Raw genomic sequence first — 22,299 nt, 5'->3', positions numbered from 1 at the left:
CTTGGTGTCACCTCTGCTGTCACCGCTCAGGGGGAGCTGCCCGCGGGGTCGGGGAGCGCTTTCTTGTGCCAGAAATCGGCTGCGGATCGCTCCACCGTGCCGTTGTGGATAAACCCGGAATTCCGCTTCCCTGCGCCCTGTTACCCTCCAGTTCTGGGGTCTGCTCCCGCGGTGCCGTCCGTGGCGCTTCCCGCTGCTCCTGCCCGGCTCCATCCCCGCGCACCGCGGCGGGAAGAGCCCGCTCCGGACCCGTCCAGCTGTTCCAGCTGGGGCAGCGTCACCTCCTCAGACACCCGGGAAAGGAGGCACTTCAAAAAAGGGGCTCCCCAGATGGACAGCCGCTTTGTAGACCTCCACACTCGCAAGAGGAGGCAGCTGGTAGCAGACAGCAGAGATTTTCAAGAGTATAACGTGCAAATGCACAGAGACTCCTTTAACTCCGTGCTTGAGGCTTATAAAGAGCATCTGGAATACAACTTCAGGGTGACAAACAGGAAAGAAGTTGTCGATGCAAGACATAAAATGCAGCAAGTAAGCAGTTATGTAAAAGGCAAGACGTATTTGGGTTCAGCCTGGTTTAGTTAACGACCCAGCTCACTGGGTCCGCCCGCACCGCACCGGGCGGGGGCAGAGCCGCGGCCGCTCCGTCGCGGCGCTCCCTCCCGCCGCCCGGTGGTGCCGCTCGGTGTGCCGGCGCTCGGCGGGGCCGCTCGGTGAGCCGGCTCTCTGTGGTGCGGAGGGCGGAGCGCTCGGCGTTTCCGCCGCCCGGCGCTGCCTTTCCGCCCGGACCGGCATGTGGCGGCGCGGGGCGCGGCGCGGGCGGTGCGGGGCGCGGGGCCCCGGGCCCCGGTAGCGGCGGGGGCAGCGCCACCGCAAGGCAAGGGGGACCCCGGGGAGGACCCTCGGGAGCGGGGCGAGGGGCTCCTCCTGCTGAGGAGGGGCCGGGGGGCTGCGGGCGGTGCTCACGCAGTTCCCCGTCCCGCAGGCGCGGGGCCGTGGCCATGCTGGGAGGGGACGAGTTCATCAGCTCCCCGCCGAGGAAGACGGTGCGGTTCGGGGGGACCCTCACCGAGATCCTGCTCAAGTACGAGAAGGTGAGTGAGTGAGTGAGTCCGGGCTGCCCGCGCTGGCTCCTGGGGGGTCATTCAGGGAGGAGACTCATTTCGCCTTACACAACACCGTGTTTGAAGGCTTAGGGGAAAAACCTGAACGCGGTGAAAAGATTCCCCCCGTGAGTCAACCTGGGTGGATGGAAGGCTGGGCTTACGCCAGAGGGTGCACGGGGATCCCAACTGCGTCTGCAGGGAGAGCAGCTGAACGTGAGCCAACCCTCGGATGTCTTTCAGCACCTTGTTACTGCTGCCTCAGCCTTCCTTGAGCTGTCTCTCCCTTGCTTGTGTTCTTGATGTACATGTTCAGCAGTAATAGGTTGTTCAGATATGTTGATGAAATTGGTATATTTTGCTCGAAAAAAATTGAATATTTTTGTTTCCCCTGCTAGGGTGATACCACAGATTTTGAGTTGTTGAAGCATCAGCTGTCAGATCCAGACATAAAGGTAAGAGTTTTCATAGTCAGGAGTCTGATGATGTAAAGTTCGTCTGTCTAATGTAATCATCAGACAAGTCATTCTGGTGCTTCCACAGATCCTTTGCTTTAAACATTTGGTTGCATTTAATAGCTTTTTTTCTCTGTGGAAACTTTCAGAATTACAACTCTAATTGTGAAAAAAAGCAACTGTCTGTTTATACACATACATATATGCAGGATCTCCATAAATGGTGTCTCATGCTTAGTGACTCTTTGCTCTAGACTGAGAAACCTTTGAGTCTGTCCTTGTTCCAGATACCATCTTTCTGTCACTGATCCTTGATTTTAGAGATACTTCTGTACATCAAACCATGGTTTCTCACTTTAAGTTGCACCAAATTTTGCTTTCTGTTCTCACTAAGATCTTGTTGAATTAGGCAGTAATGTGCATATGCATTTAGTAGTTATACCCAGAAATATCATTTCACAGCTGCAAGAACCCACCACATTTCTGCCCTTTTTTTCCCCCTTTTAATTAAACCACAAAACAGTGAGCAGGGTGCTGCAGGAAGCATCATGCCATAGGGAGTCCCTTTTCTCTTTAAAAAGGACATTCTGTAATATGTTTTTAGCAGGCCTTTTGGAGCGTACAGGCAAAGCTACTGTTTCAGTATCATTTCAAGACTTGAATGTCTCTTCTGCTTAAACTGGAGGAAAAAAAAGAAAAAGAAGATCGAATGCCATCTTTTTAAGTATGTTCTGTGTGAGTGAGGTTTCATGCCTTACTCAGTCTGCAGCTGAAGCCTTCTAGGCAGGCTGTTGGTTTAGAAGTCAGCTTGCATGTATTCCTGCACTCAAGAACTTCTATTGGTGAGGACACAAAGAAATTCCTCACATATTAATACCGTATAAATTTCTATTTACAATCTTAATATTTGACTTATAAGGATCTCGTTATTTTCTACTCATAGGTAATACTGTTTATTGGAATAGTTATCTGTTTTTTCTGCTTATTTTAAGGATGCCCAGATCATTAATTGGCTCCATGAATTTCGAACTTCTGTTGCATATTTGACCAAAGAGCTTGAACAACTGGTCAACATTTTGCTGGTAAATACCGATTTGCTACATGGAAAGGTTAAGAGTTTAGTACTCAAAACATCCTTCTCTGACATCATTGATCTTTGCTTACTTTCAGAAGCTGCCATGGTTGGGAAGGAGCCGAGAGGTAGTGGAAGAATATCTGGGTTTTCTTGGCAATCTGGTGTCAGCACAAACTGTCCATCTCAGGCCGTGCCTCCGGATGATTGTGTCACAGTTTGTCCCCCGTAAGTTACTTTTCTCTTACTCTTCTTTATTTGCTTGTCAGTGTCTTCCCCAGATAAATTCTGTGTAAGTACAACATGACAGTTAATTACTGAGTCATTGAGGGGTTTTTTTGCTCGGTTGAATTATGATACAGATAGTTTTCTGTACTTAGGTTTTAGAAGGCATATTCTGGTGGCCAGTAGAGATCCTGTTCTGAAGATGTCTTGGAAATGGATGAACTGTGTAATGTTATTCCTACTAAAAAACGGCTGCAGTGAGGATCATGTCAGATGTTTCAAGAGCCTTCTGCTTCTGTGAATAAAACAGTCTTTTAGAAAGTCTTGTGGCTATTTTTTATGCTTTAGTCCTGATGAAGACTTTAGTGCAGTGTGTTTGACATTGAACCTGTTACCTATAAGATTTGTACAATTTTGGTAAAATAATCTCACTTTTTGCTAGCTCGGATAACCATCAGAGAAGACGACGTGGACATTTCAGATTCTGATGATGATGATGAAAGTGAGTATAAAGGAAGCACGGCTTACATATGCTGCTGTAATACCTTCACTGAACAAGTATACAAGGTGTATTGCTCCTTTTTTACAAAATTAATTCAGCAGATTTTAAGTAAAACATAAAGAAACAGTACATCCTTAATTAACCAAGTCAGAATCTTTTGTATACTCAAATCAATGATGTGGTGACCCACTCCTTGTTACTTCCAAAATATTCCTGTTGGTGCAATATCTGTAGGAATAGACTATGTAGGAGAATATTCTTTATCCTAGATTGTTTCAAAGCCAAAGGATAGTTAGGAGTTGTTTGGTTTCCATTTTATTTACCTCAATGTACATTCCCCCCTCAAAGGAACATTTTGGCAAATGTGATTTCCTTGGGAATCTTTCAATTGTTTAGTTGATATGAACTGTTTTTACTGGTTCCTAGTTGAGTTTTCTGTAAAAAAATACATAAGAATACTTTTTTGTTTCTCTAGACCTTTCTGAAAACTTTAATACATGCCACAGAGCATTGCAGACTGTTGCAAGATACGTTCCTTCGTGAGTATATAATCCCATGGCTTTGTGTCCCTTTCCTTGCAGATTTAAAGCTTCTGAACTGCTGGGTTTTTCCCCTATTAATTGGAAGTATACTACTTAGTTTCCTTGCATGTATTTTGCTAATGTTCACTAACTGGTGGAATGCTCTCATGGTAATAACCTATAACTTCTGCATTTGATTTTTTTTTAATTTTTTAATTATAGGACACCACAGTTTCTCATGCCAATACTGGTGGAATACTTTCCTTTCATTAATAAATCAGAAAGAACTCTGGTAAGAGCTGTGAATGTTTTTGTTGGCATGTTCACTTGGTTTTTTTAAATGTATAAATATACTAAAAAAGTTCTACAACCAATATGGTGGCATTGAATGCAGATCTTTGAGAGTATTTATATATATGTATAAATACATATGTAATAACCATACATATAGTTGTGTCTGTATAAGGTTGTCCAAGCATACTGAAGCTCCTTGTGCATAAGCATTATGCAAGTCTTTAATGACATAACTGCATATCTTTTCCACAGGATTGCTTTCTTAATCAGTGCACAGGATGGACCTCTTTGAGGATGAGTCTCAGGGTTGTGTAGTCAGGAGACGGTAGGACACCTGTCTCATTTGTTATCAAAACTGGAGAGTGTTTATCAGAGGAACAGGGGATTTGATAAGCAGACAGAAAGCAGTGGATGTGATAGGTGAAATCCAAACTGCCAGTGGTGTGGAGCCCAAAGCTGTTTTAGTATAACTTTGGTACAGTTCTCATGTGTGGTGAAAAATAAGCTGGAAACTTTTGACAGGGTATGGCTCTTGTGTCATCTTTACATTTACTTGTTCCAACTTGACATGTTGGCACTTTTATCTTACAGGAAGGCAGAGCCCTGCTCCTCCAGCCAAGTTCAGTTGAAGCTGTTTTGACACATTAAGTGTTGAAAAATCCCCAAAGTTCTTTGTGTATCTTGCTGGGTTTTTTTGTTGTTGTTTTAATCCTAGTAACTTGAAGCATCAGTTCCTTGTCTGTAGAATGGGGGAATAATAGCTCTTACATGGTGTTAGGAGATTTATTTACATAGCAGCTCAGTGAGGAACAAATCATAAAGAAACGTGTATGTAACTGTTGCAGGGCAAGGCTCGAATGAAGTGTAATAAATATGGTCCATGCATTGTTAAATATTTCCAATTTACACATTCTCACTAATCTGTCTCTACTCATTTTATGTACTGAGCAAGCCAGATGGCCTGTGGAAAAGTCATATGTACTCATGTAATTAAAGGTTGTGCTATAATGCATATTCACAAAGAGACTGGGGTGTGCTTCAGTGCAGGGTTTACCTGGGTTTATGCACCAGCTTGACAGTTCTGCTGCATGAAAGTTGTAGGCTTGTCTTTTGTAGATATTTGTGTACACGTGGGGGGCCCATTCATGCTCACAAAACTTGTCTGTTAACCTGCTTGATTTATAGTCAGAATGACTGAGGAGGCAGACCTGTGGAACCTGGAATTGTTACTGGTGTATTGTAATAATCTGAAATAAAGACTGTATTCAGTCTCACACTTGAAGCAGTTCTAGTATAGCTGGTTCTAGATGTAGTGGGGAATAGGCTTCATTTTCCTACAGAAAGTTTAGACAAACTCCTATGGAAATAACTTTTCTTACAGAATATTTACACTCTATGTAGACATAGTTGGGAAAATTTGCATGGCAATAGTAGATTAAGTAGTTAATGATAACACATCTTAACAATTGAAAGTTGATGTTAACTTATTCTAGACTGAATACAATCTGTTTAAACCTATTTCTGGGTCTTTAGATAATAAATGAAGAAACTTGTTTTCTAAAAGTCCTTGGCAGAAATTAGACTTTGTGTTGACATTATTATAGATACCAAATTATTTTATGTTACAGGAATGTTATGTTCATAACCTGCTGCGAGTTACAGTGTACCTTCCAACTCTGAGGCTTCAGATTCTGGAGCTTATTGTTGAAAAGCTGCTAAAGTTGGATGTGAGTTTATTCTGGGTTACCTTTTGTGGACGCTTGGTGTTAAAATGCAGAATAGGAAATTAAATACACTTCAGTTTTAAGCTCGACAGAAAATCTGCTGCAGTAGTGCTTGTGATAATGTTTATAAAACCAGCCAAATTTAGACCCCACTGCCAGGCTTAAGATGTTCCCATGGAAGTGTATGGTGTGTACTGTGAGTCCCTGCGTGGAATGTCCCTGCCAGGGTCAAAACAACTGCTTTGTGGTGATCAGTGCTGATATGCAGAGAATGATATGCTGATATGCTGCTCTTTGTGTGGTTGAGTGGTCATATCATCTCTTTGAAGTAAAAGCTTTGCCATCTTAAAAAAGACAGGTGGGGTAGCACTGTAAATGATCAAGGCTTTTTATCTCAGCATATGAACAGTCTGGGGAGAGCTTATTATATTTGTCAGGTAAAGTTTCAGGGAGCTTTGGAGTGTGCATTTGTGTATAGCATATCATTCCCTTTTAAAATGGTTATTTAGTCCAGGACAGAATCTAGTCAAGAACTTACTCATGTTGTCATTTCCTTCGTTAAGAGTAATAAAAAAAAAAGGTTTCATATTATTGTCATGGTTTTATAAAAATAAATTTCTTGTTTACAACTGTAGGTCAGCACTCCACAGCAAGATATTGAAGATGCTGAAGAAACTGCTAATAACTCTGGTAGTGAGGAGAAATCTACAGAGGAGGGGCTTTTTGACATGGTTGGCTATCTTGTTCTACTAAAATTATTTTTTTTTCTTTTAGTTAAATTTTCACTTCTGAAGTGGCTGTGAACTAAGTGTAGGGATTCATTCTTGCTTTGTTGTTACTGCACTGCCCACAGCTCTTGAAACCTGAACAGATAACAAACGATTAACGTGTTCTCAGCTATTGACTTTATTCATGTACATACCCAGTGTACATGCAGTGAATCGATTTCAATCTGTAAAAGCACAAGCAGCTCTGCATAAAGCCAGTTAAAGAATTCATGGTGCTTGGCTTGGATCACAAAGCTTTGCTCATACTGTGTAATTAGATACTGCTCTTGTAAGAAAAATATGAAACTTTAGCATATCGCTGAAAGAGAAATTTAGTATCACTTTTCCTGTAATTGCTGTCTCTCTGCTGTTGTGCATATAGAATCTGCATTTGTCATTTTTATCTACCAGGAGGAAGATGAAGAAAGAAAAGGAAGCAAAGTTGTCTCTCCCAGCAGTGAGAGAATGGCCCATCCCCTTGCCGAGCGCCTCGATATTCTGATGACCATCCTGTTTTCCTACATCAAGGATGTTTGCCACGTGGATGGTAAGAACACTTGCACTAGACCCAGATTTGTTGTTTTGCTAGCAAGTAAGAAACACAAAAGAGGAGTTCTTGCTGTCTGCTGCTGCAAGGTGGAGCAGAATTCTGCCAGCAGCAGGCTCTGTCCACATTCCTGCCTGTGCCCGGTGTTACTGCGAGAGGTACAGTTATGACTTAAAAGGGTTAGTCCTCAGTTGGAGACATTCCAGTTCCGTAAATAGGATGCTGTATCCAAAATGTGACAGGGTATAAGTGCTTTATCATCTGCTCTACTTGAGTGCTAGAATTATGGATCCTTTCAACATCACAAGGATTGGAAGCAAATCAAAACAACCAGACACGCCAGTCAGTTGGAATTGCTACAGTAGGGCTTTGTGTTAGGAAACAAAGTGAAAGAAATGTCTTATACTGGTATGTATTAAGGGCTTGAATTCCTTAGATTTATATATTTAAAACAGAATATTTAGAAACCATTTTACTGTATCTTCTCCATGTAAGTCAGGTGATTTATTTCTTAGGTTTTTTTCTGAATTAACATATTATTGCAAAGTTTGCATGTCTACCAGTTTTATATGTGTGCACTCAGAGCTGTTCTTCATGTACACCACCTTAAAAAGCAGTAGAACCAAAGACCTGGAAAGTCTTACTATAAGTAATTTTTAGATCTCAGATAAGCTGAAAAGTCAGTTTAACAGTGTTTTTTTACATACTTCTTGCTGGTGTAGAAAGATACCAATACCACTTTTGCAGCACGAGGGTAGAAAAAACCCCTGAAATGTCTCATTTCGTTCTGTTTCGTTGTTGTGTAGGAAAACTCAATATCAGCAACACAAAGGACTTGTACCGGGATCTGGTTTCTGTTTTTGACAAGCTCATTTTACCAACCCATGCTTCGTGCCATGTACAGTATTTCATGTTTTACATCTGCAGCTTTAAATTGGTGAGTAAAAGCTGGTTTTAAAATGCAGTGTCCTCTGTCATTTCTGCCTCCTTGTTTTGGCTTTTTTTAAACATGAAACAGTTGTTTTCTGCTGTAATTCTAGTCTGAAAATAGCAAGTACATGGGGATCATTAGTATCTTTGTTGTCTTTTCCTTCTCTGCTACTCCATTCCTAAAGTTTTCTTTCTACTGTTGCTCTTCCTATGTTGTTCATAAACTGCACACCGATGGAATCTAAGCAAATGTGGTTACAAGGGACCTCTTTTACAAGAATATCAGTTGGACTCCTGCACCCAGGACATGGTGCTCCAGCAAGTTTCTTCAGCATCCCAAAACTCTCTTTAAAGATAATTCTCCTGTTGGATCTTATATTTGAAAAAATTATGTCTGCTGTTTTGTTGTTTCCCCCTCATTTTCCCCTCTCTGTCAACACTGTTGTTCTTTCTTTTACACATAACAATGAGAACACAGGTGCTTTTTGCATGAAAGTAGCTAAAAGGCCAGTTAAGGTACTGCCCTGTCTCTGACAGTGGTGAATAGTGCTGGAAAGAATATCAGGATGGGGTCATCCATGTGTGATGTTTGGCTGCAGTACCTGCAGCAGCAGCCTGGTAACTTCCTGAGCTGAAGTCATGGTGGTAACATTTGGACAACTTCAAGGAGAAAGTATCTCATGATACTGTGCTTTTTGTAATGATGTGAATTTTTGGCATCATGAACTTGTGTGGCAAAAAATTCCACAATGTAACATTTAAGGTTAAGAATCACTTTTGTTCTCTGAATTCTTTTTCCGGCTATTTTCTTTGAGTGTCCCCAACTGCTTCTGCTACAAAACTTGGCGAACAGTCATTTCATGTTTACCTTCTTATCACACTTGTTTTAAACACTTCTGGTGTATCTTTTCCTGATTCTTTCCTAGACTTCTTCCCCCTGCTTTTTACAACTGAGTATTATAGAAAGAGACACAGAAGTGAGTGTTCTTCCACCATGTGTAGAAATTGCTATTTACTACAGTTATAGGTAGATTTTTTAAAAGATTTGATTGTAGAAATTATGGAAATTGAGTATTAGAAATGTACTACTTAAATAGTGTTATCAGTATAACAACTCACAATTTCTGTTTATCTTTTTCCAGGGGTTGGCTGAGGCATTTTTAGACCATCTTTGGAAAAAACTGCAGGATCCAAACAATCCTTCAGTGATCAGACAGACTGCTGGGAGTTACATTGGCAGCTTCTTGGCAAGAGCTAAATTTATTCCAGTTGTGTAAGTTGTTTTGATGCGTGAGCAGAGACAACCATTTTATGCTGATTGCTGAGCAGAATTCACAGACTGCACACACAGTTCTGGTCTGCTGTTCCCACTGCTTTGCCAGTCAGCCTCAATCAAGGGGCTTGTGTGTCCTTTCAGCTGTGTTTCAGTATTGTTTTGAATTTCCTGGAAAGTTTTGCATGTACAGGATGCAGATTAATGATTGTTGGGATTCATGGCTTACTCTTCAAGGCCTCACTTTATTAGCTTGAGTGCTGAACATGGGTAGGTTGTGTTGACTTCAGGCAGAGTCACGGATTCCTGGTGTATCTGATGTTCAGAAGCAGGTATTTTTAGTGCCCAATATTTGGCATTTTATGTAGACTCTGGGACAGAGAAAACAGGTGTTCCAGTATTTTGATACAGGTGTATTAAAATACTCAAGCAGATGGGTAAAAATGTCTTTTTTGTTGTGGGTGGGTACAGTGATTTTAACATTGAAGTTAGTTGGATTTTGGAATTACCTGATGGACATGGGAGGCATCTCTTTCTGTACTACCTGTAGCCCAGGATTCTGATTGTTTATTGTGTGTTCACATCCAACATGTGTTCATGGATTGATCTCTTCTGGCACCTTGTGCTTTCACTGACTGCTAATTGATTCATTTTATGCTGAGATAAAAGAGAAAGCTCATAACACAATCTCGTTTCCTTCAATGAGATTTTCTTACTGATGTTTTTATAACCACTGAGATCCTTGAATACTTGTTTAACATCTTTTTTGCACCATTTCAGGGGCTGTCTTTACACTTCTTTCTCTCTCCCCCCTTCATTATAGCACAGTAAAAGCATGTCTGGATCTTCTGGTGAACTGGATGCATAAATACATTGATAATCAGGATACAGGAGCTAATGCTTACTGTGATGTAGCTCTCCATGGGCCATTTTACTCTACATGTCAGGCTGTGTTCTATACACTTATTTTCCGTCATAAACAACTTTTGGATGGAAACTTAAGGAAAGGTGAGTATATTAGGTTTGAAAGGATTCATTTGCAAGTTTTACTGTTGATGTGTTTTGTAATGGTCAGTTCAGTCAAGTATCTGATGGCAGGTTTATGCTGTTGTGCTCTGAGGGAATGAGATGTCTTGTACATGTGTTGGGCTACCGAGCTAAATGATCTTTTTCCCCTCTTGGAAACAATGCTGATAACTGTAGAAAGCCAGCATGGGCTTCAGTTAATAATCTGTATTGGTGATTCTGCCTCTGTCAGTGCTTCTAATGTGTGTGCAGATTTCGTGTGTGTGTGTTAGGAGGATCCCTCATCTGTGGCAGGTTATTGTTATTAGAGTAACTTCTCTGCTGAGCAAGCTGTGGGCCAGATCTCCACTGGGAGAGAGCATCCTAGGATGTGTTCCTGCGGTGTTGTGCAGGGTGCAGGCTTGTCACACTGGAAATTGTTAGAAATTAAGTTCAGCTTACATGATATTATGAACCTATATTTGTTAATTGTTCTTGTTTTCAAGGTCTGTCATATCTGCAGAGTTTAAATTTCGAGCGCATTGTCATGTGTCAGCTCAACCCGCTGAAGATTTGTATCCCTTCTGTTGTCAACTTGTTTGCTGCTATTACCAGGTACCTACTCAGTTTCAGCTTCAGATGTTGGTGTGTATCTGAAACCAGCACAGTACTTAGAACGTGGGTTTTGGTAGGCACAGTATAAATATTATCTAAGACATGATGCTGCCCATGTTCCAGGGGTGATAAGTTTATTCTGGTTCAGTTTCAGTGCAAGCCTGCAGCACTATGATTGCTCTGTGTTGGAGCCAGTGTGATTCTACTTGGAGTAAAGTTGATATGAGTATAGAGGAAGAGAGAGCAGGCTCCTTACCTTGTGACTGTCTTGAAAACTCCTAGTGTCAGCTGGAAAATGGAAGATAGAAGTGATGTTTGTTAAAAAATAACTTTGTATTTTAGTACCATCTCAAATCCCTGCTTTAGGTGTGCTAGAAGTGCTTACCTTTTCTTTGTTGCCTTTCTTAAAGGAAATACCAGCTGGTGTTCTGCTACACCATCATTGAGAGGAACAACAGGCAGTTCATCCCGGTTGTTCGGAGCGGCACAGGAGGTGACCTTGTGCAGACCTGCACCAACCCCCTGGACAGCTTCTTCCCCTTTGATCCCTACATACTCAAAAGGTAGTTAAAAGGGAACAACTTGTTTCTGCCTTGTAGGAAATAGTCATAGAATAGAATAAAGCTGTAGGAAGCTGTCAATGTGTCTGTGGTTCACTTTCCTCACTGATCTTTGGTACTTCCCGTGTTGAGTATTTTAAGCAGAGATTGTCAGAGGTTTGAATTGGAATGTACCCCTGCTGTGACAGATAGCAGTGAAGAAGGAACAGGATCCAGTTTCCTGGAAGGTCTAGTTAATATGTTTGGTGATTTTTTGTTGTAAGCAGCCTCTAAAATGTTGTGTTAGCCTAAATCATGTTTTGTTGGAACTATGGGGGATGTGTCCTTTTTTTGTTATTTTGGTTTGGGTTTTTTTGCACTATCAATATATTGCTTCTTGATTGGAGACTTCAGCTTATGTAAAATACTCTTTTTATAGTAGAGGGCAACATTCTGGCTTTTTATTGTCTCTTTTTAAAAGAAATCCATCTCCACAGAAGGGAGACCTTTCTTAGAATTATAAATTATTACTAGTAATATTCATATAACAACAAAAGAATACTATTAATAAAGTTGGGGTTCTTTTGTGAACATAGTGTAGCTGTTAAAAATACCCAATTAGGAATTAGGAGAAATGACTGTTCCAGAAGTCCTCAAGCAAACCTTTGTGATTTATACCTATCAGCAAAATGGAGGTATTTTTTCATGGGATTAATTGAGGATTATATAGGGATTAATTGAGTAGTTTGTAAAACCCTAGAGAGGGCTATCAAAATGTCAGAGCGTTTTATATTGCATCATCATTAAAATTAAATATATATAACTTCTACTGAATATATTAACTCATTCTGTGTTTTGATTCCTCTCTCAGGTCAAAGAAGACCATTGATCCTCTTTATCAGTTCTGGGAAGAGCTGAGTGCTGAAGATCTTGAGAATCTAAAGAAACCCATTAAAAAGGTAATCTTTCTAATCTTTCCCGATGAAAACACAGTTCAGCTTTTTCCAAATCTCTATCAGCTGCTTCTGTTGCAGGATGTTTTTTTAAAGTAGGTATGAGTACACTAAACTGTGATTGAAATTTGGAAGCTTTAGGAATTGATCCAAGCACTTTTCCCCTCTTCTGCAGCACAGGACCCCTGTGAAAGCTTTATGAACACACTCAGAATATTGACACAATGATGTCACTGGGAAATCCACTCTAGATATTATTTAGTTCCCATATCTCATAATGAGGGTACATCTAATTCTCTTACCATTCTAACTAGCCATGACAGTCGTCGTGTAAATCCAGGTCTCTCAAGATTTGACAGTATCTTTCTGCTCTCATCTGATCCTTTTAAATTTTATACAGGGTACTTCTGAAGATGAAGATGATGACTTCTTGAAAGGAGAAACCCCTCAAAATGATGGTGTGGTTGGAATTGCTCCAAATTCCTACGAGTCCAGCACCCGGAGCCCCGTGAGCAGCGTTGGCTCCCCTGCAGACTGTTATGGGCCATTCCCTCAGTGACACATGGCGGGTCAGGAGTGAGAAGGCTGAAAACTTGTGTGCAATGTTTCTCTCTGCAAAGAGACTTTAGCTCAACTTTTCCAAACTGGCAAATGTTTTAAGTAACTACATTTAAGAAAAATTATTGTTTCTTAATCATCAGATTTCTACAGATATGTTATAGTAGAGTCGTATGTTGCTAGAAAAGCTTACAGAATAAATAGGGTGATATTTTGCAAATTTCACATTGAAATGGTTTTTATGACTTAGAAGGGATTTTTTTTTTTAATAGTTTCTCCTGACTGTTAAAAACTTTGTTTACTGATGTTTCTCTACAAGGTTTTATATATCAGAGGTGAAATTCTGGTATTTCTTCCTGCTGATCTGTGTGGGGGCCAGAACTCCCCTGTCAGTGTTCGGACTCTACTCTGATGACTCTTCTTGAGTTGGTTTCAAAGTGAAGGTGTGATTCCTAGATAGGCAGGCCATGAACTGGTCTGACAGTGGTTCTTCTACACACAACTCTTAAGCTTTTCCTATCTGTAGAACAGTATTTGGTGAAGCCCTTTGACAGTGGAGTACTCAGTAAGCACTTGTGTTCCTTAAATCCGTAGCTGACACACACCTTTCCCAGCTATGAAAGTTCAGACATGTAAAAGTGATGATTGTTGGAAGTGTTGAAAATGAGGGAGTAGCTGAATGTATTATTTGTAGATAGTTTTCTTTAGAGTGCTTATGAAGCACTCTGCAACAGGTATTTATTTGCGGGATTTGAAGTTTATATGTGAATGCTGAAAATAGGAAAAAAAAATCTTCCCTTGTGGAAAGAAAGTGGTGATGTCAGTGGTGTCCTTGTGTTGTCCGTGTGTCAGTCACTGTTGAGTTTCTCTACAGAAGTTTCTTGTCTTTTTACGGTTGCTGGCTTTTAGATTTGAGTAAAAATATAAACAGTGGGGAAAAAATGTTACTTGTACAACATTTAGTTTAAAATTTTATGTATTTGGACTAAACTCTAATTGCCCTTCTTTAGAATCTGAACTTGGAGGCTTTCAAGACAACATTTTTATTTGGAGCCAATAAAGATTGATGCCAACAGTGCAATGCTTACACTTTTGAGAAAACCCCATGTCTGTGTAACTGAGGTGCTCTCTGTGTAGCCTGGCTTCTCAAAGCCAGGGTGTTTGTTCTGACAGACTGCAGAAATGAGTTCTGGGGATGACATTGCAAAGTGCATCTGTGAACCTGTTCATCATTGTATAAACTGAGTTTTTGTGTTTAATTTTAGTCCTCTTTATTGTCAGTCCTGAGTAATAAACAATAGATTTCCACTTGAAATAATCGCATTTTCTCCTGACATGCAAGAACCCTTCTCAAATCAAGAGCAAGAAAAGCATAATTTCAAATATGCCTTTCAGCTGCTTCTTCCAAAAGGAGGCTAAAATTTCTGCAGTTTTAATACCAGGTATGTGATTCAGGAGTTTCCATGTCTTATTATAAACAAAACAAAAAAAACCCTGTTACTGTAGTGTAACATCAAAAAGTATGCAGACACTGAACTGTCTGTACTGAAGTTGCACAGTTGTCACTTGATGTGTTTCTGGACCCTCAGCTGTGCTCAGTGTAATTGCAGGCAGGTGTGCTGGCAGGTGCTGGCATTTTGCTAAAGAGGCTTTGTAAATACTGCCAACAGTGAGGAATGCTGATTTGGAGGTGGAATTCTGTGTCAGCTGAGAGATTCAGTGTACCTTCTGAACAAAGTGTCTGCTACGGAATCACTGAATGGCCTGGGGTGGAAGGGACCTTAAAGATTGTTTAGTTCCAATCCTCTGGGACACTTTTCACTGGACCAGGTTGCTCAGAGCCCCGTCCAGCCTTGCCTAGAACACGTCCAGGGACTGTTTACTTTTGTGAAAGTGGATGGAAAGGTGAGCTGGGGGCCTGGGGCTTTTCTGTGTGGGTTGTGGACAGTCCTGGTGCCTGGCTGGTGGACTTGGCGATCTTAGAGGTCTATTCCAACCTAACCGATTCCGTGATTTGTGAATTCGGGGCTTTGTCACTGTTATTTCCAAACCGGTTTCATACCGTAACCTACGGATGACCCCGCAGTGACGGGAGGAGGGGCGGATTTCTGCGAGGGTACCGGGTTGAATCGTCAGGCGGGGCCGAGCCCGGACGCCTTCCCTGCTCGCCTCAGACCCCGCCGAGCCCCGGGCGGTGCCGGTGCCGGTCCCTGTCCCTGTCCCCGCCGAGCCCCGGGTGGTGCCGGTCCCTGTCCCCGCCGAGCCCCAGGCGGTGCCGGTCCCTGTCCCTGTCCCCGCCGAGCCCCGGGCGGTGCCGGTGCCGGTCCCAGTCTCTGTCCCCGCCGAGCCCCGGGCGGTGCCGGTGCCGGTCCCAGTCTCTGTCCCCGCCGAGCCCCGGGCGGTGCCGGTGCCGGTCCCTGTCCCTGTCCCCGCCGAGCCCCGGGCGGTGCCGGTGCCGGTGCGGCCGCCCCGCTTTCCCAGCGCCCCGCGCGGCGCTGCCCGGCCCGGCCCGGCGCGGCCTCGGGAGGGAAGGCGGAGCCGCCCCCGGGCCCGGGCCCGGCGGTCGCCGAGATGCCGCTGCTGGTTAACGGGGCGCGGGTGGACCTGGCCCGGCCCACGGGGGACATGATCCGCGCACACCCGCACCTCGAGGTGAGCCAGGGGGCCCCGCGGCGCTGCCCGGGGTATGAACCCGCGGCCGGGCGGGGCTGAGGCGGCCCCGGGCACCGCTGTGACAACGCGGGGTGCCCGAAATAAATAAAATCGGTGTCCCCGGCAGGGGCTCGGCGGTGACGGCCCCGGGTGCGAGCGGAGCGGCCGGGCTGGGGCTGTCCTTTCCGGGCCCGAAATAGCAAACCCTGGCGATAAAAGCCAGGGCGGTCACTGTCGGGAAGGTGCTGACCTCGCTCCCAGTGTGTAAATGTTATATATGTGTTACTGTCCTAGCGGCGGACTGCCAGCCGGGAATGCAGAGCAGAGCTGGTTGGGAAGGTGTTTCCCATTAGAAGGTGTTTCTTCTTCGTAGCACCTGAATTTATGCAGAAAACCAGGGCAAATCTGATATCAGGGCTGTGAGGTGTTTTTTGGAGCCCCCAGGATGGAAATCTGCTTCCTACCCAGCGGGTCTGTGGTGAAGCATTGCAGTAGTCACAGCCCAGGAATCTGGGTTTTCCCTGCACCAGGCAAGCCAATAAACAGCCATGTTTTGATAAGTGTTAAGTAAATATTATGGGTTGTGGCAGTAGAAGGCTGAAACTTCTACATTTCCAAAGTTTCTTGTCCTGATTAAACCTCCAAGATCAGCTCTGGTGTTGCCTCATATATAATCTTTGCCTAGTCCAAATGCTTTTTGTTGTGCTTCCATTTTATGGTCTGTAAAACAGGGAGAAGTGTTTTGTGTGTCTCTGGAATGATGGAATTTAACTATTAACTTGATCAGTGGCAGGTAAGCAAAAACTTCTTAAAAATCAGAATACTCCGTAATACAAAATACACGTTTCTCTCTGACCTGAGTCCCTTTGCTTTTCAGAGGTGATGTTTCTGTCAAGTAATGCAAACATCTGAGAATTCAGCCACGGTAGTCTCTGTTATCATTTATCTTTAGGAAAAGGCAAAGCTTCTGAGAAGTCAGCCTGCTCAGACTGTGGAACCCAAAGGCCTCCTCTATGTCCAGCAGAGAGAGTTTGCAGTGACCACCCCCAAAGATGGTGTGTAGGAACATAAACATTTGCTCTTCCACTGAAGCAGTGAGTGGGAGAGGGGAGTTCTTACGGTGTTTCTCTCCTTTAAAATAGGTTCTGTTTCTATTCTTGGATCAGATGATGCAACTACCTGCCACATAGTTGTGCTCCGACACACAGGTATCCCTAAAGGATGTTCAGAACAAAACCTGTCCCCCTGAAGTGAGGAATTAGAACTGGTTTATGTTGCATTAATAAAATAAACTGCAGTTATGTTTGTGTAAACCTGAATCTCCAAAAGCCACATAAGTATTAACTAAAGGACTTGTTCGAAGAGGGGGTGTGTTTGGTGTCAGAGGCTCCACGTTGTGGTTGCTCCACCAGCAGATGTTTAACCTGTTCCTGTGGCCAGTGGCAGTGGCACTGCAGCCCTGGGCTGTGCTCAGCAGTGTGGGAGCAGGGGTTTGGAAATGACAGAGGTGGGATCTGTGGGAAGATCCTCGTTACGTGCCTGGGTGTCTGACGTCAGAGATGTTGTCTGGTCCTGCTTTAGGGGGCACTTGTACCCCTGACATGAGCTGTGGTTTTACAATGGGACGTGCAGAGGTTGTTGCCTCACTCAGTGAGCCCGTGCCCTCTGCTGAGGCCGCTGTCCCAAGGCAAAGGGAGGTGCTGGTGGTGCAGCTCTTGCCTTGCTGCAGGGTGTGGAGTGTTCCTGTTAACAGAACAGTCACTAAGTCCCTGTGTTCTGGTGCCTTCCCCAGGCAGCGGAGCCACCTGCCTGACACACTGCGACGGGGCGGACACGGAGGCCGAGGTGTCGCTCATCATGAGTTCAGTGAAGGCTCTCTCAAACCCCGCGGGCTGTGGCAGGTCAGCTCTGCTCCTTGTGCACTGCTTTTCACAAAGGCTGCTGCAGCTTATACAGCGGGAAATTTTGTGTGATTATATGGGGTTCAGGCCAGGTCACTGTGCAGGAAAGTTCTCTTAATCAGCAACCACGTGTAAAGTGAAAATGATTCCCTTGATGATGATTTTGGGGGTGTTTTTAGCAGTTGTTTAAAGCACGGTTCTCTTCTGAATAGTGTCTCTGTAAAACCACTGTGAGGGTTGTGTTTGCTGTTTCCCAGTTAAGCTTTGTTTCAGATGTGCAAAATTTTCCAAATAACTGGTTTTTGGTTTATATTTTCCCTTCCAGAGTGTTGATGTTGTAGATTCTTTCTGATATCTGAGAATCCATCTGGGATTTTTCTAAGTCTACATTAAAAAAAAAGAAAAAAGGGGGGTGTGGGACAGGACAATGGATAAAAAGCTCTGAAATGGAATTTAGAAAATGGATGTGGAGGTTTTTGACCCTGCAGTTTGGTAAGAACAAAAACTAAATGAACTTAGAAGATGTGATGTCTGAAACTCATGATTTGTAAGGACTTGTCTTTACACAGACACTTCTCAGAGGAGAACCCTGCTGCATGGTCCAGAATAGTTGTGAGGAGGTCATGGGAACAAAAACCTTCATGTTCAGTTAACCCTTTTTCAGGAACTGAAAGGTGGTTATAAAGTTCCGTCCAAACCAGAGGTGCTGACCATCAGAGGTACCCCTGGGTTAGAACTGCATGTATGTAATGCCTCTTAAAGCTTCTGTTCTGTGCCATTTCCTTATGATCCCTCAAGTGTTGGGAATGGAGTTCCCATAACTTGCTGTGTGATGCAAACCAGCTTGGTGCATGTCATTGTAATAAGGCTTCTCCAATGATTGCTTTGCAGTTTGGGCTGGGGATTATTTTGTAAAGCTATTCATTTTGAGATGTCTTTTTAATTGCTGTTTCCTGTTATTCCATCTCTGTTAGGCTGGAAGTGCACCTAGTTGGAGGTTTCAATGATGATAGGCAGTTATCACAAAAACTTACTAATCAGCTTCTTAGTAAGTTCACTTTTTTTCCACTCTCATGTCCAAAAACAATAGTTCTGGCTGGATGTGGGTAAAGTTTGTTTGTAATCTGAGTCCCCAGTAATTTTCTGGAAAGAAATGTGGATTTGTTTTGAAGGGTGTTTTTCTGTGCCTGAGAACTCGGTGTGGAGAGGGGTTGGGCTGCTGGGGCTGCTCCATGGGCAGTGTGTGGGCTGCAGGGGCTGAACCTGCCACTTCCCCCTGGCTCCTATTGGGGTGTGGAGAGTTGGGGGGCACTTCAGCTGGGCTTGACTCCTGCTGATCCCCTCTGTGATCTTGGGCAAGTGGTGACACTCTCCAAATCTGAGTGGGGGTGACTTCATTAATCACCATTCAGTTCATACCTTAATGGGATGAGGTAAAATTTAATTACTGTTTGGAATTACCTGATGAAAAATGTCAGGTCTGTTTGTAAAACCCATTGTCCAGAGCGGTGATGGCAGTGCTTTACTAGCAAATTGGAAACATAAAGTACCTGCTACCTGCAAGTGCTCTTGTGCTGAGCACTTTGAGTGTGGAGAGGCTTCCACCCCACTGGAATGGGGAGGGAGGAGGGAGGGGGGAGGTGTTCAAGGGGATAAACAAAGAGGAAAAAGGAACCAGCAAAGCTCTGGTCTGCAGCCTCCTGGCTGTTGCACCTGGTCTGTGTTATATGCCATAGGAGAGTTCTGTACAGAATAAGGTATTTTGTTTAACTTATTTTTTCAATCTTCTGATTCTCATACCTCAAGTTACAATTTCAATCAATCAGGTTGAATTGCAATCAGAACTTAGAAAAAAAAGAGGAATTTTTCCTGGAGTTTTAAGATGGTGAAAGGCAGATTTAATTTACACCTAGTGAAAGACTGGGTTTGCTCACTATATATATAACATTTTAGGAAAAAAACATTTAAATATAAGCTGCTAAATGTGTATAGTGAACTAAAGCAGAGCTGGTGTGATGCCAGAGCTAAACCAGTGTCAGTAAAAGCAGTGAATGGCACAACACTTTTTTTTTTTAACACGTTTTTGCTATTACAAAGGGCTCCTCTCTGTAAATTGCTGTGAGTTTGAAGCAAACATGCAAAAGGCTGTTTGCTGTGCCCTCCCCAGGAGCAGTGGTTTAGGGGTGTGCCCAGCACTGCAAAGCCCACCCAGCCCCTGCCCTGCCACCCCCACTCACACGTTGTGCTGTCCCTGTTGCTGTAGGAGCGTTCGATCTCCAGCCGGATGATGTTCATTTAGTGACCTTCTGTGTAACAGGTAAGAATCTTTCCTTGGGTTTGGAAGTACCTTTAGCTACTGAAATCAAAGGGCTTTTCCTGGCTTTTTTCCATCCTGTGAGACAGAACAGCACAAGTCCTCCATAACCATTTGTAATTGTTAGTTTTATTGTGGTCAGTGGGGGTGATGGCAGAGCCAGCACAGCAGGACTCTGTCCTTGCCAAGTTCTGCTGCACTGCAAAACCAATAGCAGAGCCCCTTGTGATCCTGGCCAGGTTTTTCTGGCCCATTTGCCCTGTGGAACAGGCTCTGTACCCGTGCAGATCCTACGAGACAACTGAGAAGGGCATTTGCAGACCTGTGCCCTGCTGGGCTGCTGGACCTGCCTCCCTGCAGGCTCCAGGGAACTCCTGAACACTTTCAGTTAGTTCATAGTGTGTGATGTCACTTCGAGGAAGTTATTTCCTTTTCCTTCCTCTTTCCATGACAGTGCTGCTGGTGACTAACATTGAAACCTGGCATTGTGGTCATTTTGCATTGTGGTTTTTTTCCCTATAAACTGCCCACGCAGAAGTGAGGAGCAGTTGGCTGGATCCAGCTGTTCTGCTTGGAGACAGCTCTGTTCCAACCCCCAAGAACCTGCACCTTCTTTTCCATATTTCTTTTAGGCTTCCTTGTTTTTTTTCTGTCTTTACAACATCAGATCTGCTGTATGTTATCAAAAACAACTAAATGAACGCTCCTCACAGAAAAATCCAAAGTCCTGCAAGTTGATTTTTTTTTTCTTACAGAACTAAATGATAGAGAAGAACAGGATATTCACTTTCCAATCATTTATGGAATAGGTGAGTAAATTAGAATTATATTTTAGTAACTGGATTGCTTTTCAGATTCCAGTAGTAAATGGGCTTGTAGTTAGTTAATGACTGGCTGAAGTCCATCGTAAAAGTTACAAGCTGCTGTCAGAGGTGAAGGTAGAAATACTTTTCCTGTGGTACCACAGTTGCACGGGTAGGAGGGGCTCTGTACAAAGGCAAGCAGATTTTTTTTCCTTTAACTGCACTTAGGATTTTATCAATATCAAGCTACTTCACTAAATTTCTGCTTAAAATTCAACCTTCTTATTGATTATGTGGTGTTTTTTCTAATTAGTTCACAGATCTCTGGAATATTAAAATGCTGCCAAAGGAAATGGAGTAGAAATGAGCTATTGCAGGCTCAGGGGTCTGAGAAATACAACAGAGTGGGATGGGTTCTGAAGTTCTGCAACACAGTTGTGTTAGGGACATGGTCACTGTAAACAAGTGCCTTGTAGGAATTAATTGTTTCTGTATTTCATCTCTTTCCTCCCAGCTGTGAATGTAAAAACAGCAGAGATTTTCCCTGCAACCTTCCCAGAAAAAGGGCCGGATGAGGATTTGCGTTCAGCCCATGTTTTAACAGGAGCACCAGTGAGTAAAAATAACAGGGGGGAAATGGTATTTTTGTCAGAAGGGTAGACCAGTTGGGAACAATGAAATACCCAAAGTTTGAGGAAACAAAATCCTTTGGTAGCATTCTCTGTCTTTGGGTTCTGGGTTTGCTGCTGCTGTTTGATGTCGTGTTTGTCAGAAGGAAGGGCTGAGCTGGCCCACGGTGTGTCTGGGACAGGAGCTGAGCCCCAGGCCCACAGACTAAGGGAGTGTGTGCAGTGTGAGCAGTGGCTGACCCTGCAGGCTGTGTTCTTACAGCTCACCAACATCTACGATGCCAAGACGGAACAGCTCCGTATTGGGCCTTATTTCTGGGGGCCTTTCCCACATGTGGATTTCTGGTTGGAACAAGACGATGCACAGATTTTACAGGTACCTGAAAATGAACTTTTTTTTTTCCCCTTCTGGCTGAGTAGAGAGGGGGGTGCAGTCTGTCAGAACTTCTTCCAGTGCTCTGCTGGCCCCGGGAGGGTGGGCAATATCCTTGGGGGAAGGCAGGATCTGGAGAACATTGTGCTCTGCATGTCAAGCAGCTCTTGCTCCCATCTTCTTTTTCAGAATCTTTCCACGTCGCCCCTGGCTGAGCCCCCCCACTTTGTTTCCCACATCCGATCGACATTAACATTTCTAAAAGCACATCCCTTTCCATCTCGCTCCCTGTTCCCTGACAGGAAGCCTCGCATCTACAAAAAAAACCAAGAAGGGCTGTGGGAACAGGTTTGTTCTGACAAGATCTAACCTGGAACCAACCACCATCACTGCTTTAGGGAAAGTACAGTCTTGCAAGAAGAGCAATTTGTTGTAAGAAGGATATTGCTGGTCACAAATACCATTGTTCCTGTGCTTTTCAAAATAAAATATTTTGATAGAAGTAACTTGCTTTTTCTGCATTGCTTACGTAGGAATCAGGGGT

General features: G+C 43.5%; 2 protein-coding genes across 2 annotated transcripts; both read left to right on the top strand.

Annotated features, from left to right (window-relative positions):
* Nucleotides 1-834: 834 nt before the first annotated feature.
* On the top strand, nucleotides 835-14,342 carry RRN3 (RRN3 homolog, RNA polymerase I transcription factor). Its single transcript, XM_050317352.1, has 18 exons — nucleotides 835-877; nucleotides 986-1,094; nucleotides 1,502-1,558; nucleotides 2,551-2,640; nucleotides 2,729-2,858; nucleotides 3,298-3,357; nucleotides 3,833-3,896; nucleotides 4,101-4,170; nucleotides 5,801-5,899; nucleotides 6,532-6,627; nucleotides 7,075-7,210; nucleotides 8,017-8,147; nucleotides 9,283-9,413; nucleotides 10,237-10,421; nucleotides 10,925-11,033; nucleotides 11,444-11,596; nucleotides 12,444-12,531; nucleotides 12,926-14,342. Exons 2-18 carry the CDS (start codon nucleotides 1,002-1,004, stop codon nucleotides 13,082-13,084), a joined length of 1,851 nt encoding a protein of 616 aa, XP_050173309.1. The 5' UTR covers nucleotides 835-877; nucleotides 986-1,001; the 3' UTR covers nucleotides 13,085-14,342.
* A 1,244-nt stretch (nucleotides 14,343-15,586) lies between these two features.
* On the top strand, nucleotides 15,587-22,257 carry NTAN1 (N-terminal asparagine amidase). The gene is made up of 10 exons (XM_050317134.1): nucleotides 15,587-15,735; nucleotides 16,688-16,790; nucleotides 16,878-16,943; nucleotides 17,528-17,636; nucleotides 18,611-18,684; nucleotides 19,900-19,953; nucleotides 20,706-20,759; nucleotides 21,268-21,365; nucleotides 21,645-21,758; nucleotides 21,945-22,257. Exons 1-10 carry the CDS (start codon nucleotides 15,655-15,657, stop codon nucleotides 22,122-22,124), a joined length of 933 nt encoding a protein of 310 aa, XP_050173091.1. The 5' UTR covers nucleotides 15,587-15,654; the 3' UTR covers nucleotides 22,125-22,257.
* The last annotated feature ends 42 nt before the right edge of the window (nucleotides 22,258-22,299 follow it).

The sequence above is a fragment of the Myiozetetes cayanensis genome, unplaced genomic scaffold (genome assembly GCF_022539395.1).
Source record: "Myiozetetes cayanensis isolate MyiCay16 unplaced genomic scaffold, myiCay2020 scf20-37, whole genome shotgun sequence".
Classification (NCBI taxonomy): domain Eukaryota; kingdom Metazoa; phylum Chordata; class Aves; order Passeriformes; family Tyrannidae; genus Myiozetetes; species Myiozetetes cayanensis.
This window is presented reverse-complemented; position numbering and strand designations above follow the sequence as displayed.

What these genes read in the sequence shown, in the direction of transcription:
- NTAN1 (XM_050317134.1), top strand. Translation starts at nt 15,655, where the DNA reads ATGCCGCTGCTGGTTAACGGGGCGCGGGTGGACCTGGCCCGGCCCACG. An exon ending in AGTGACCTTCTGTGTAACAG is followed by an intron (nt 19,954 to 20,705) that starts GTAAGAATCTTT and finishes TTTTTCTTACAG; the next exon opens with AACTAAATGATAGAGAAGAA. An exon ending in ATGTTTTAACAGGAGCACCA is followed by an intron (nt 21,366 to 21,644) that starts GTGAGTAAAAAT and finishes GTGTTCTTACAG; the next exon opens with CTCACCAACATCTACGATGC.
- RRN3 (XM_050317352.1), top strand. Translation starts at nt 1,002, where the DNA reads ATGCTGGGAGGGGACGAGTTCATCAGCTCCCCGCCGAGGAAGACGGTG. An exon ending in AACTGGTCAACATTTTGCTG is followed by an intron (nt 2,641 to 2,728) that starts GTAAATACCGAT and finishes GCTTACTTTCAG; the next exon opens with AAGCTGCCATGGTTGGGAAG. An exon ending in GATCCCTACATACTCAAAAG is followed by an intron (nt 11,597 to 12,443) that starts GTAGTTAAAAGG and finishes TTCCTCTCTCAG; the next exon opens with GTCAAAGAAGACCATTGATC.